Source organism: Lagenorhynchus albirostris, chromosome 13 (genome assembly GCF_949774975.1).
Source record: "Lagenorhynchus albirostris chromosome 13, mLagAlb1.1, whole genome shotgun sequence".
NCBI classification, from domain to species: Eukaryota; Metazoa; Chordata; class Mammalia; order Artiodactyla; family Delphinidae; genus Lagenorhynchus; species Lagenorhynchus albirostris.
In genome coordinates, this window is record NC_083107.1 from 7,955,252 (window position 1) to 7,969,987 (window position 14,736).

Genomic DNA, 14,736 nt, shown 5'->3' on the forward strand with positions numbered 1-14,736 from the left:
TGTTAAAGTTCACTGTTTTTTATATAGATGTCATTTTCTCCCATAACCAGTTATTGAAACACTTTCCTTTCCCCATTGGATTGCTTTGGTGCTTTTGTGGAAAATCCAGTGACCCTATAAGTGTGGGTCTTTTTCTGTTCTGTTCCATTAATCTGTGCATTGATCCTTATGCAAATTCCTCAGTATCTTGATTACTGTAGCTTTGAAGTATCGAAGACGGGTAGGATTAAGTCCTCCAACTTTGTTCTTTTCAAGATTGCTTTAGATATTTTAGATCTTTTGCATTTCCATGTATATTTTAAAATTATTACAATCATTTCTGCTCTCTGGAATTGCTTCACCACAGCAACTGCTTCAATGGGGTGTTTTTTCTTTTCAATTACTGAGGAAATATTTGGTCACAATTTCTCACCTATTTTGTTGCTGTCAAGTGTAGCTTTTGTTGTTTTTGTTCATAGGTTTTGTTGAAGCTCTCCTTTTTTTCTTATGTTTTTCTGTAGTTGCTGTGTTGGTTCCTTTTTTTTTTTTTTTTTTTTTTTTGTGGTACGCGGGCCTCTCACTGTTGTGGCCTCTCCCGTTGCGGAGCACAGGCTCCGGATGCATGTGGGATCTTCCCGGACCAGGGCTCGAACCCGTGTCCCCTGCATCGGCAGCCGGACTCTGAACCACTGCGCCACCAGGGAAGCCCTATTGGTTCCTTTTTTATGAATCATCATTGAAGGAGGGACAGAGTAGTGTTCCAGACTGTGTGTGTGTGTATGTGTTTTGTTTTTTTCCCTTGATCAGACCATGTCTTTGTAGCCGCTACAGAGTCGGGCTGCTTCCTGCAACTATAACTACTCTGCACGGTTCTGCACATTACCTCGGGTTATTGGAACCAAACTGGATTCCTTCTGAGTTTGAGAATTTTGGTTATTAATTTTGGTCTTACTGAAAATGGAGTTTGCAGTTTTGTAACTGTTTCTCATTGGTGATTGTGTGTAATGTCAGTGCTGTGTTCCTGGGTGAACTCTGTATGAGTGGTTTAGTCTTTTCTGGTTAGACCCTTTAGTGGTGCTTTCAGCCAGGGGTTAGTTACCTGAATGCTTTGGAACTTTTTTCCACCCCAAAGCCCCTAAGAAGTACAGTAGCCTCAGAAACAGTCGCCCTCTCTGTACTTAAGTTTTCTCAAACTCTCATACTTACCTTTTTGTCATCTTTCTTAATAGAGGCAAAAGAACAGATTTCATTCTAAGTATTCTTTTACTCGTTGAACTAAAGTGAGGAAGGTACTGAAGGATATTAGAAATCTTTAAAAAATCCATTAGACAGTGGATCGTGCCCTTAACTTGTAGTCTGGCATTACACAGGCATATTTTTTTCTGTACCCTTGTCTTTCCTTTTGAAAAAAAAATTTATTAGCTATATATGCACATGGCTGAGAGTCCAATAGTTCCTCAAGGTTAATTTGCTAGACAGCAGTCTCCTGTCTTCATTCTTCCTACCCCTACCGCCATTTTCCTTTCTTTCTCTTCCCCACTCGCTCCCCCAGTGAGATCTTTTAGGTCTTGCAGCTCCAGCTGGCTGGCCATCAGGTAAAGTAGAAAAACTTCTGGTGATACTATTCAGTTGATTATCATTTTTTTTTGGATCTTGTCAAAGAACCAACTTCTAGGGCTTCCCTGGTGGCGCAGTGGTTGAGAGTCCGCCTGCCGATGCAGGGGACACGGGTTTGTGCCCCGGTCCGGGAGGATCCCACGTGCCGCGGAGCGGCTGGGCCCGTGAGCCATGGCCGCTGAGCCTGCGTGTCTGGAGCCTGTGCTCCACAACGGGAGGGGCCACGGCAGTGAGAGGCCCGTGTACCACAAAAAAAGAAAAAAAAAAAAAAAGAACCAACTTCTAGTTTTATTAACTTTATCATTTCTCTATTTTTCATTATTTATTTAATTTTTTTATTGAACTGTAGTTGAATTACAATGTGTTAACTACTGCTGTACAGCAGTGACTCAGTTATATATATACACATTTTTTCATATGTTTTTCCATTATGGTTTATCTGAGAATATTAAATATAGTTTCCTGTGCTATATGGTAGGACCTTGTTTATCATTCCTCTATTTTCCTATGTCATTCATTTCCACTCTTTACCATTTCCTTCCTTTTGCTTACTCTTAGTTTGGTTTACTTTTCTTTTTCTATATTTTTAAGGTGAACACTCGGATTATTGGTTAGAGAGTTTCTTTTCCTAATATAGGCAGTTTAGAGCTCTAACTCTCCCTTCTGAGTACCAGTTTAGCTGCTTCCCATACATTTTGATATGTCAAGTTTTAATTTTCATTCAGATCAAAATACTTTCTAAATCCCCTTGTAATTACTTCTTTTACTCATGGTTTATTTAGAAATGTGTTGTTTAATTTTTATCTATTTGTGTATTTCCCAAACTTCCTTCTCTTGTTTGATTTCTAATTCAGCTCCATTGTAGTCAGAGAATAAACTTTGCATGATTTCAGACCTTTTAAATTTATAAATACTTATTTATGGACTTGTATATGGTCTACCCTGATGAGGTTCCGTGTGGTTTAAAAAGAATGGATTATGCTGTTGTCGAAAGGAGTGTTTTATAGATGCCTGTTAGGTCAAGTTGGTTGATAGTGTTGTTCAAGTCTTCTGCAGACTTGCTGATGATCTGTCTAGTTATTAGTTGTTTCTATTCTTGATTTTAAATCACAGATTACTGTCTTCGTGCTTCAGTAGTAGTTTTGGCCTGTAATTTTTTTAGAAGGTAGATTTTAAGATGTTTACTTATGCATTGGTTATAAATCACAGAAATGCCAGTCAGGAAGAAAGTGTATATATATATATATATATATACACACATATACACACATATATACGTATATGTATATATAATATCTTATAAAACTTGCTTGTAATTCAACAAATATTTACTGACGCAGCGGTGTTAGCCATATCATCTAATAAAAGCCTCTACCCCATGAAGCTTACGTTGTAGAGAAGGACAGATAAAAAACAAATGTATGACGTGTTAGATGGTAGAGAACGCTGTGGAGAATAAATCAGAGTACATAAGAAGGGGAGTACAGGGTTGCCAAGGGAGGGTTTATCAGAGTGGTCAGGACACTTGGGCAAAGACCTGAAGGGTGCAAGAGTTGCACAGTCCAGGCAGACGAACAGCACGTGCCAAGGCCCTCACGTGAGAGCATTGCTGGGCACATTTGGGGAAACAGCAAGGAGACGCCTGTGTGGCTGGAGCAGGAAAGGTGAGGGGCTTAGCAGCAGGAGGTGGGCAGAGGAGGAGCAGGTTGGGCCAGATCACTGAGCACACTACAGGCCATCATGAGAACTTCGCTTTTACCCTCAGTCAGGAAACCGTGGCCAAGTGTTTTTGTAAAGGGCCACATGACAAATATTTTAGGCTTTGCAGGCCACACAGTCTCTGCTGCAACTGTTCAACTCTGCTGTAGTAGCCCCGAACACACCAGAAACACCACGTAAATGAAAGGATGGGGTTGTGTTCCAATAAAATTTTACTTTATGAAAACAGGGAGTGGGTCTGTCTTGTGAACTGCTAATCTGGAAAGCCATTTGAGGGTTTCAAGTAGAGAAGACACTTGACTTAATGTTTTTTTTTCTTTGAAGGCACTTGAAAAAACTTTATTTTGAAATAAGTTAGATTTGCAGAAAAGTTGCAGAAGTAATGCAGAGTATTCCCTTCACTGCTCTAATGTTAACAACTTATGTAGCCAAATAATCAAGACCAGGGAATGAACATTGATATAATACTATTAGCCAAACTGTAGACATTATTCACATTCCACGTTTTTCCACCTAAGGTCGTCTGTTCCAGTGTACAATCCAAAATATCACACCACATTTAGTTGTTCTGATTCCTTAATTTCCTCCTTTTTTAAAAAATATTTATTTATTTACTTTTGGCTGTGTTGGGTCTTCGTTGCTGCGCACGGGCTTTCTCTAGTTGTGGTGAGCGGGGGCTACTCTTTGTTGCGGTGCGCGGGCTTCTCATTGCGGTGGCTTCTCTTGTTGCGGAGCACAGGCTCTAGGCGCGCGGACTTCAGTAGTTGCGGCACGCGGGCTCAGTAGTTGTAGCTCATTGTTGTAGCTCGTGGGCTCAGTAGTTGTGGCGCACAGGCTTAGTTCCTCCGTGGCATGTGGGATCTTCCCAGACCAGGGCTCAAACCCGTGTCCCCTGCATTGGCAGGCGGATTCTTAACCGTTGTGCCACCCGGGAAGTCCAATTTCCTCCTATCTTTGACAGCTCCTCAGTCTTTTCTTGTGTTTCATGAACTCGGAGACTTTTCATGAGTACTAGTCAGTTATTTTGTAGAATGTCTCAATTTAGGTCTGTCTGATGTTTTCTCATGATTAGATTGCAGTTATGCATTTTTGGTATAACCCATCTTTTAAAAGGATCACAGTGGCTGCTTTGGAAAGGGCAGAAGCGAGGAGGCTACTTAGAAAACTTGTAATAACCCAGGCTAGGCTTGGAGGTGGTGAGAAGTCATCAACCTAGGAACATATTTTGAACTGAATGGGTTCTGATCACAAAAGTTTGAGAACTGTTGCTGTAGCATCAGCTGACTGTTAGGAGAAGGAAAGGAAGAAAGGCTATGAGAGATACATTGAAAATGAAGAAGTAGGTTTCTTTTTTTCACTTGTGTGTCCTTTTCACTTCCGCTTTCTTACTTTTATCTTTGAACAGCTTGACTATTTTAGAAACTACAAGCTAACTGTGGTATTTGTTAGCCTTAGTCGGTACATCTGCACTGAATTTAAAGAACTTAAACCAAGCACTAGGTTATAGGAGTAGCTTCTCCTTGGACCCCTAGGGAAACAAAATTTATTACGAGCTGCCAGCTCCATTCTGGCACAGGCCTGTCATTTTAGTCCTTTTGATTTGTCGCTTGTACACATTCTCTTTCTGGAATTCTCATTGGTTCTTTATTATATAAAAATGACCTCTCGGGCTTCCCTGGTGGCGCAGTGGTTGAGAGTCCGCCTGCCGATGCAGGGGACGTGGGTTCGTGCTCCGGTCCGCGAAGATCCCACATGCCGCGGAGCGGCTGGGCCCGTGAGCCATGGCCACTGAGCCTGTGCATCCGGAGGCTGTGCTCCGCAACGGGAGAGGCCACAACAGGGAGAGGCCCGGGTACCACAAAAAAAAAAAAAAAAAAAAAAATGACGTCTGCTTCCAGCCATGATGGAGTTAATAAGGACTGGACTTACCTTCGTGCTATAAGCAATTAAAAAGCTAGACAAAATATACCATCTAGTTGTTCTCAGACAGTGGACAGCAGGCTGTGCAGGATGTGATTCCCTGAGAGAGAGAAATGAGCACCACGATTGTCCCAACTTTCTGCCTGGAGATATTTCCAGATCACGTTGCAGGAAGGGGAATCCTGAAGAGAGCAGCTGGAAATTGCAGAACAGAGTTTCAGAACAGAGACGCTGAACAGAAAATGATGGTGCCTTTGAGTCTTTGTTGGGTGGGGACCTACATACACAGGGTGAAGCTCCACAGGTTTGGAAAAAGGATGATCAGGGAGCTGTAACCTGACCATATCCCTTTGCTCATGTAGGATGAGGTTGACCAGCCAGAACGGTAAGCCCCTGGTGATAACCCAGGGCGTTCAGTAGAGACGCCAAAGGAAGTGGTCACCCTTGAAGTGGTTATTTTCAACCCACCCCAGCAAAGCTTAGAGGCCTTTAAGGATCAACTGACCCACAAATAACTGTCTGCTGGGATAAAGCTCAGCGCTTTCTAAAAGAAGAAAGCAAAATCAACACACTCAGTGGTGTCCATTTGTAATGTCCAGTATCAAATAAAAAATTGTTATTGTTAACCAGTATGCCAGGGAGTCCCAAAAAAAGTGACCCATAACTAGAAGAAAATTTAGCCCCTAGGAACAAGGATAGGGAAGACTTGGAACAGAGCTATCAACCGAGTGATATAAGGCCATCAGAGTTTATTTAGAAGATAACCAGCAAAGGTGGTGGATATCATCCTTATTATTATTATTATTATTATTTGCGGTACACAGGCCTCTCACTGTTGTGGCCTCTTCCGTTGCGGAGCACAGGCTCCGGACGCACAGGCTCAGCGGCCATGGCTCACGGGCCCAGCCGCTCCACGGCATGTGGGATCTTCCCGGACAGGAGCACAAACCCATGTCCCCTGCATTGGCAGGCGGACTCTCAACCACTGCGCCACCAGGGAAGCCCCATCCTTATTTTTATGGCCTATTTCCAGTGACCGCTTGGTGGCCTGTTTGGTTAATTCAACCTTCCTGTCTCACCAGGACTTGCATTTTCCAGCACAGCCGTGCAAGCCCAGCTTTCCTGCTCAGCCTCGCATTGAGCAGCACCCCCCAGTCTGTACATGTGTATAATAATAGCATGTTATACCCTCTAAAATATATACAAAATAGAAAATTCTACGCTGTGATCTATTCCAGCGGATTATCTTGCACATACCCTGTCTGAGGGCAGAGGCAAAGCCCTAATTAACATATCAACTAATTTACAATATTCCTTTTAGTATTTTCTGTTTATTTTTGTCGATTTGAATAGCAATATGTATCAGATTTGGGCTCAGATGTCAAATCTTCAGACTTTCTTTGACTATCCTGTTTAAATAGGTTGCTTCCTTTTCTCTATTATTGCATACTAGTTATATAGCACTTAATAAATATTCAGTTATAAATACATATATATATATATAATTTTGGTTTTCTTTATGGACTGCATCTTCCACAAATTTTAAATTTCACAAGGCAGAGATCTTGTCTATTTTATTTGCTAATCTAAACTCAGAGCTTGATGATATGGATATGATACGGGTATAAATATCCCCAATTACGGTGTAGACACCAAGTAAATATTTATGGAATGAAATGATTGGAAAGAAGATAGTAAATTTACATATAAAGGACATTTTTAAAAATCAGTTTTTACCTTCAAGTTATTTGAAATTCAGTCCTCTTAATTTTATGTTCTTTTTTGATCTAGTGCTTAAAATTTCTTCCTTTTTCATCTGGGTAACTGTCTTACAACTGGTAACTGTTTAAAGTTTCTGACATTTGTAACATTTGTTTATCTTTCATAGGAGGTTGCCTCTAACTTTCTGTTTTATTCTTTGGGCCGTTAGAAATAAATTTCTATGATTTATTTCTAGAAATATCTTTTCACTCAGATTTCTATTTCACATATTTGTTCTTTGCAGTATTACTGAACACAGCAGCTATAGCATATTCAAAAGTGATGTGTTATTTTATATATTGATTTTAATTGAAAGTTTCCCTGAAGTCATATGACTTTGTTACAGTTTCCTGACTGCCATGACATTTGGCAAAGAATTATTTCTTTTCCAGTTGGACTTTATAAATTATTGATTTAGAGTAAAGATTGGAATTTATTACTGTCATGTCATCTAATTTATATACTACTGGTAAAATTGATTCTTAAGCCAAGTGTATATGTTGAATTGTTACGTGTGTATGACTCTATGCTGATGAATTGGTATCAGTATTAGTGACTTACTTGAACCTGCTTTTATGCTTCTTAAACTTTTCCTTATACATCCCTAAGAGAAGCTGCTTGACCCATAGTTCTGTATGCACAATCTGAAATACTTTTTTTTTTACATTTAACTTTTTTCTATCTCTTAGTTTTTGTTTTCGATTATTTATTTATTTATTTTTTGGAATTCACATAACATACAACTCACCTATTTAAAGCCAGAGTTCTGTAGGCATCATCTTAATCAATTTCTGAAAGATTTTCATCACCTCAAAGAGAAATTTCTGAACCCCTTAGCCATTACCCATTAATACTGCTCTCCCTCCAGCCCTAGACAACCACTAATCTACTTGCTGTCTCTATAGGTATTTTTAAAATACTGGACATTTTATATAAGTGCAGTTATAAAATGTGTGGTCCTTTGTGACTGGCTTCTTTCACTTAGCACAGTGTTTTCAAGGTTCATCCATGTTGAACTATGTATTAATAAATCCTTTAGTTTTAATTTAAAAAATTTAATTTTACTTAACCATGAAGAAGACGCTTTCTCCGGGGGCTGGGGGGAATACTCTTTCTTCTTTTGCTATGTATGTCTACTCTTTTTCCCACCTGTCCCAATCATTATCACTCACATACCCTAAGAATATACATATCTCATTTATATATTCACAAATATGTTCTCAGAATTGGAAGACAATATTACCTTTTTTTTTAACATCGTTATTGGAGTATAACTGCTTTACAATGGTGTGTTAGTTTCTGCTTTATAACGAAGTGAATCAGTTATACATATACATATATCCCCATATCTCTTCCCTCTTGCATCTCCCTCCCTCCCACCCTCCCTATCCCACCCCTCTAGGTGGTCACAAAGCACCGAGCTGATCTCCCTGTGCTATGCGGCTGCTTCCCACTAGCTATCTATTTTACATTTGGTAGTGTATATATGACCATGCCACTCTCTCACTTCGTCCCAGCTTACACTTCCCCCTCCCCATGTCCTCAAGTCCATTCTCTATGTCTGTGTCTTTATTCCTATCCTGCCCCTAGGTTCTTCAGAACTTTTTTTTTTTTAGATTCCATATATATGTGTTAGCATACGGTATTTGTTTTTCTCTTTCTGACATACTTCACTCTGTATGACAGACTCTAGGTCCATCCACCTCACTACAAATAACTCAATTTCATTTCTTTTTATTGCTGAGTTATATTCCATTGTATATATGTGTACATCTTCTTTATCCATTCATCTGTCAGTGTACACTTAGGTTGCTTCCATGTCCTGGCTATTGTAAATAGAGCTGCAGTGAACATTGTGGTACATGACTCTTTTTGAATTATGGTTTTCTCAGGGTATATGCCCAGGAGTGGGATTGCTGGCTCATATGGTAGTTCTATTTGTAGTTTTTTAAGGAACCTCCATACTGTTCTCCACAGTGGCTGTAGCAATTTACATTCCCATCAATAGTGCAAGAGCTTGCCTTTTCTCCACACCCTCTCTGACATAGATTGTTTGTAGATTTTTTGATGATGGCCATTCTGACTGGTGTGAGGTGATATCTCATTGTAGTTTTGATTTGCATTTCTCTAATGATTAGTGATGTTGAGCATCCTTTCATGTGTTTGTTGGCAATCTGTATATCTTCTTTGGAGAATTGTCTGTTTAGGTCTTCTGCCCATTTTTGGATTGGGTTGTTTGTTTGTTTTTATATTGAGCTGCATGAGCTGCTTGTATATTTTGGAGATTAATCCTTTGTCAGTTGCTTCATTTGCAAATATTTTCTCCTGAGGGTTGTCTTTTCGTCTTGTTTATGGTTTCCTTTGCTGTGCAAAAGCTTTTAAGTTTCATTAGGTCCCATTTTTTTTATTTTTGTGGTGCTGGGAAAACTGGACAGCTACACGTAAAAGAATGAAATTAGAACACACCCTAACACCATACACAAAGATAAACTCAAAATGGATTAAAGACCTAAATGTAAGGCCAGACACTATCAAACTCTTAGAGGAAAACATAGGCAGAACACTCTAGGACATAAATCATAGCAAGATCCTTTTTGACCCACCTCCTAGAGAAATGGGAGTAAAAACAAAAATAGTACCTTTTAAAAAGTCTCCACAGACCTTTAAAAAAGATTTCAGGAAAAAGCATTCTTTTAATTTAAAGCAGTGAAGCCCCCAACATCTCAGAGACTTCCTGTCTTATGGCCAACATTTAAGAGTTGGAGAGAGGCAAGTAGAGGCCTGAATGGGGACGAAGACTGGCCTGGCTGTGTGTTTCCAGGCCAGTTACATGTTTGCTTTCTTCAGAGGAGCCCCACAACCACTCCCTTGGCTGATAGCAGGTAGGATCGCTTCTGGTATATAATGGTGACACCAGTTACCGTCGCTTAAGTGAATCTTTTGCTAGTTGCGTCAGTTAACATGCAACATAAGGATTATGTGTAGTTTTAGATATGGATCACTTTGCATTTCATAAATTTTATTATACATTACATAATAGATCTATGTTCACATAATTCTTCTTGGCCGCCCTCTTGGATAGCTTACTGGACAGGGAGCTGGACTTGTTCATCTGTATTCTTGTTTCCTTGGCTAGGCAAATCACTGGCTCTCAATAAATGCTTATCAAATTGAATTTCAGGTATTACTAAACTCATTAAAGGTTATATAAACCAGACTTGATTATGTTCTCTAAAATCATAGCCTGATGAATGGTAGGATGTGTTTGGGTTTACGTAGGGGAAGGACGGAGGGTTTTGAGCTGTGTGCTAGCTGTTTCCATAGTTCTTTAAGAGTTTGAAGGATATGGTCTTAATAAGTTGTTTCACTCCTACATCTTTAACAATTAAAATAGAATTACTTTCAATTAACAGAAATTAAAGTTAAAATACTTTTCCAAAAAGCCTTCTCTAAAACAACTTTTTATAATTCAGTAGTTTTGTAATTTCCAGTGTTAAAACAAACCAAAAAGGTAAAGCTTATCTTCCTCAAGTATTAAGTGTTTTCGCAGTCTTTATAACATAGATTGTACTAGAGATATCGTTGATTCTTTCTAACAGTTGAGCATTTTAAGTTGTCACTGTAGTTAAAATTGGTCGGGAGTATTGGCTCTCTACTTGTATATATAATTTAGAAGTTCACAGGTTTGATAAACGTTTTTTTCTGACTGATTAAAGTACTCTTGACTTGGGTTCTCATTATCAGCTTAATAATAAAATAATAACAATAATACAGAATAACACTGCTTTTTATTACATAGCTTTATCATGTAATGTCATAGTGTCTGAGGTATTATTTCCTCCCAAACCTCCCCCGCCCCGCTTTTTCTTTAAATAGGATAGGAAACTGAGGCTCAGAGAGTGACTTTCTTTAGATTGTACAGGCCAGAAGCTAGAGAGGCAAATCTGGAACCTTGGTTTTATGATTCCAAGTGGAAAAATCTTTCCCTATAGCGTTCTGCATCTGTTATTTATTCACTACTTACAGTTTGGATGTTGCAGAAGAAGTAGAAATAGTTTCTGTGCTCACTTTTTTCTACTGAATTGAACATAGACAATTGAAAACAATAAAAACTTAAGAATCTGCTTATTGTATTGGTTAGTACTCAGCGATATATAGCAGTGCAATACAGTAGAATACAGAAGTGCAAATCCCATAAGTTGTCTGAGAATTTCATGTTTTCAATGAATGTTTTAATCATTTATTTAATTTTGAGTTCAGAATTAAAAGTTAAATAAAATATAAAGGTAAAAATATAAAAACATGAATGTTGGTATAATTGTTTTTTTCTCTCCCAGACAGATATTGATTATGTAAATGGTGTTGTAGCCAACCTGGAGAAAGAGTAAGTTCTTCTTAATTATGGAAATGAAAATATTCTATTTACTATTATCTCTTGGCTTTTTGCTAAAAGAAAACACCTTTTACAGTTCATTTTTTCTGTGGAGTTCAGTGTTCACTGGACCACCTATCATTGGTCTTTTATATTATCATAAAGTATGTGTATATATATCAAGTTATCTGATGGGATACATTGGTGTATTTCATTTTGGAAAAGACTTGAATGTCATATGTATGTAACACTACCAAACAACAATTTTTAATCTTGAAGACAGTGAATAGAGAGTCATATGAGATCACTTAAATCTTTCACCCTCTGTTTAGCAAGAAAAAAAATTACTGCTGTCAGGACAGCTAGTCAGATAGCAGTTTCAAACCTCAGTGCTAAACTATGTCTAAAAATCTGCAAAGGTTTATTAACAGTTTATTGTGAGTGGGGCGCATAGCAGATAACAGATGGACAGCTTAGTAAGTTGCAGATACCATTAGTTTTTATAATATTGCCTTTGTAGTTTTAAGAACAGTATCATGAAATTAGTCCTGATATGGGTTTCTTCATTGAAATGTATCCCTTGTTGCCCCCAAAAGACATATCTTTTACTTTAAAAGGAAAGACAAAAGAGAAGCAAAGGTCCTTGTTTAAGATAATGCGCCTCTACCTTTGTCTATCAATATGCTAAAACCAGAGGGTTTTTTTAATGTATTTTTATGTTATACATATAAGTTGATCGTTAAGATATAAAATCCCACAGAACTTAAATAACTCAGCCAACCTTTCTCATGATAGATTTTCTAAAGAAATCAGTTCTGGCTTGGTGGAAATAATATCACCTCCTGAAAGCTATTATCCTGACTTGACAAACTTAAAGGAGACATTTGGAGATTCTAAAGAAAGAATAAGGTAAGCCTGTGCACCCTTGTGAGTATAATAGGTAATAAATGTCATCCTTGTTTATTGAAGCTTAACTCATTTTAGGGTTGAGCTAATTAGTTGAGAGCTAATGACTTTTTGATTATTTTATTGGAAATTCTGTGGAGTTTCTGATGAGAGGTTGAATTTGGTAAACCTAATGAATTTTATGACCATGCTGCTCTGTGTTGTTATAACTTTTCTTAAGAGTATATTCAGTATAACTCAAAACTTAGTCCAGATAGAAATCTCATGTCTGTATGTAACATAAATGAAAACAGATCCAATAAAAGTGATAAAAACAATAATACTCTTGTGCAGAATTGTATTGCAATAAAATCATTAGTCAATTGAATTTATTTATCTCTGAATCTCTAAAATTGAAAGGAAACTTTCCTTGTGTTGTTGTTAAAGACAAAGTAAGCTAAGAGATATTGGCATTATTTTGGGATTGCCTATAACCAGAAAAAGGGACAAAAACACTGTGTTGGGAAGAGATTTATTGTATTTCTTGAGTTGTTAATTTGTCACAAAAACAGATTTGTCCCTATAATTGGTTAATTATCTCTCAATAAATATAATGTTATTTTAAAAATTTAGGATCGAATTTGTTTGAAAAAAACTCTGGATAGACTCAATAAATTCATATCAGCTTGTAAGGTATTTTCTGGAGAAGTTTACCTAGTGGTTCAAAGCTTTTATTTTATTGTGTGCTCTTTTTAAAAAACTGGCTTTTAGAAAAACCACTTCTCTTTTTCACATTGGTCAGTGTGTTTCTGTAGCCTGCCAAGAATTCACCAAAAGGACCTAATATTGTAAATTTTAATATGATGTTTTGGGTTTTTAAAGCATTTTTACCTGTATGTGAAGCACTCTAGTTCCTAGAGACATTAAGATATTACTTGAAAAGGGGGCTGTGGTCAAGAAAATTTGGAAAATATTGGATTAAAAACTTTTTTTCAACAAATGTATTTACTGCTGAATGTTTAAATGCCTCTAATATTACTAATACATCTCTAGAAGAGGAATATGTGTTCTTCCAAACTTACTTGACATTAGACTCCTTTTTTCCTCAGGACACCTTGAGGATTAGTGTTTTTGAGAATATATTTCGATAAAGACTTCATTAGAGAAGAGTGAATTCTCATTCACTCTCTCCTAAGTGGATATATCCTGTATGTGTGATATCCATCCATCTATTTATCTATCTACCTATCTTTCTAATACATAACTATACATTGGGTATATATATAATATCGTGTATACAATATGTGATGTATATATTGCATATGTATATATTATAAAATATTTTATATATTATAAAATAGTATACATCTAACCTTATTTTGCTAACTTTGAGTCTGATTCCTAACTTACTTTTATTTTTTTTTTGGCTGCGTTGGGTCTTCGTTGCTGCGCACAGACTTTCTCTAGTTGTGGCGAGCGGGGGCTACTCTTCATTGCGGTGCGCGATCTTCTCATTGCACTGGCTTCTCTTGTTGCGGAGCACGGGCTCTAGGCGTGTGGGCCTCAGTAGTTATGGCACGCAGGCTCAGTAGTTGTGGCTCTCGGGCTCTAGAGCGCAGGCTCAGTAGTTGTGGCACACAGGCTTAGTTGCTCAGCTGCATATGGGATCTTCCCGGGCCAGGGATAAAATCCTTGTCCCCTGCATTGGCAGGTGGATTCTTAACCACTGCACCACCAGGGAAGTCCCTAACTTTTTTTGAAATTTTTTATTTCAGATGGAGAACAAAGCAAAACCTCGATTATTGTTTTCTAATGATGTATGCTCAGGAAAAGGGCACATATTACATCCAGGTAAGTGTGTGTTTGGTTTTTTTTTTTCACACTTTTAAAGGAAAAGTAATATGAAGGGTATATTTTCATTAAAACGAAGTTTTGAAAGCATAAACCCTCTAAAATATATAAGATCATAACAGTATGCCAGAGCAGAAGGGTTGATCACATCACTGAGAACATGGGCTCTGCAGTTCCACTCGCTGGTTTAGCTCATAATTATTTTGGTGGTCTTATGGTAAATAGTTGTTTTGTGCACTTCAATACATTTTCATTTGTACTGAAGATAATAAAGGTGACATTTAGTTCTAATGGTGCAACTTTTAGCAGCATGGCTAAAACAGTAAGTCCATCATGATAAGGGTTTTAAGTTAGCCAGGTAGGCAACAACTTAAATAATTCTAGGAAGCTCTTATTTCTTTCAAACCTTTAAGCTTAAATTTCACCACTGGAATTTCACTTCTTTAACCAAACGTCTTTATCCCTTGTTCAAAATGCAAATAGCCCTGAGAGGTATATGGCACGTGAAGCCTGTCAATTGTTTTTTTTTCCAGTATAAAAAGTTTATTAGATCCTTTCCTGGGTGGATGTTTGGATGAGAGTGGCAAGAAGCAGCCCTGGTCCCTGAACAGGAAGGACATGATTAAGCAGCT

At 37.9% G+C, this 14,736-nt stretch overlaps 1 protein-coding gene across 2 annotated transcripts in view; it reads left to right on the forward strand.

The window, feature by feature from the left end:
• MGAT4A (alpha-1,3-mannosyl-glycoprotein 4-beta-N-acetylglucosaminyltransferase A) overlaps positions 1-14,736 on the forward strand; it is a 108,643-nt gene that overhangs the window by 73,955 nt on the left and 19,952 nt on the right. For both annotated transcript variants that reach the window (XM_060168829.1, XM_060168830.1), the window contains 3 exons: positions 11,334-11,380; positions 12,164-12,277; positions 14,029-14,104. In XM_060168829.1, the coding sequence (XP_060024812.1) occupies positions 11,334-11,380; positions 12,164-12,277; positions 14,029-14,104 (237 nt within the window). The remainder of the gene's footprint in view (positions 1-11,333; positions 11,381-12,163; positions 12,278-14,028; positions 14,105-14,736) is intronic.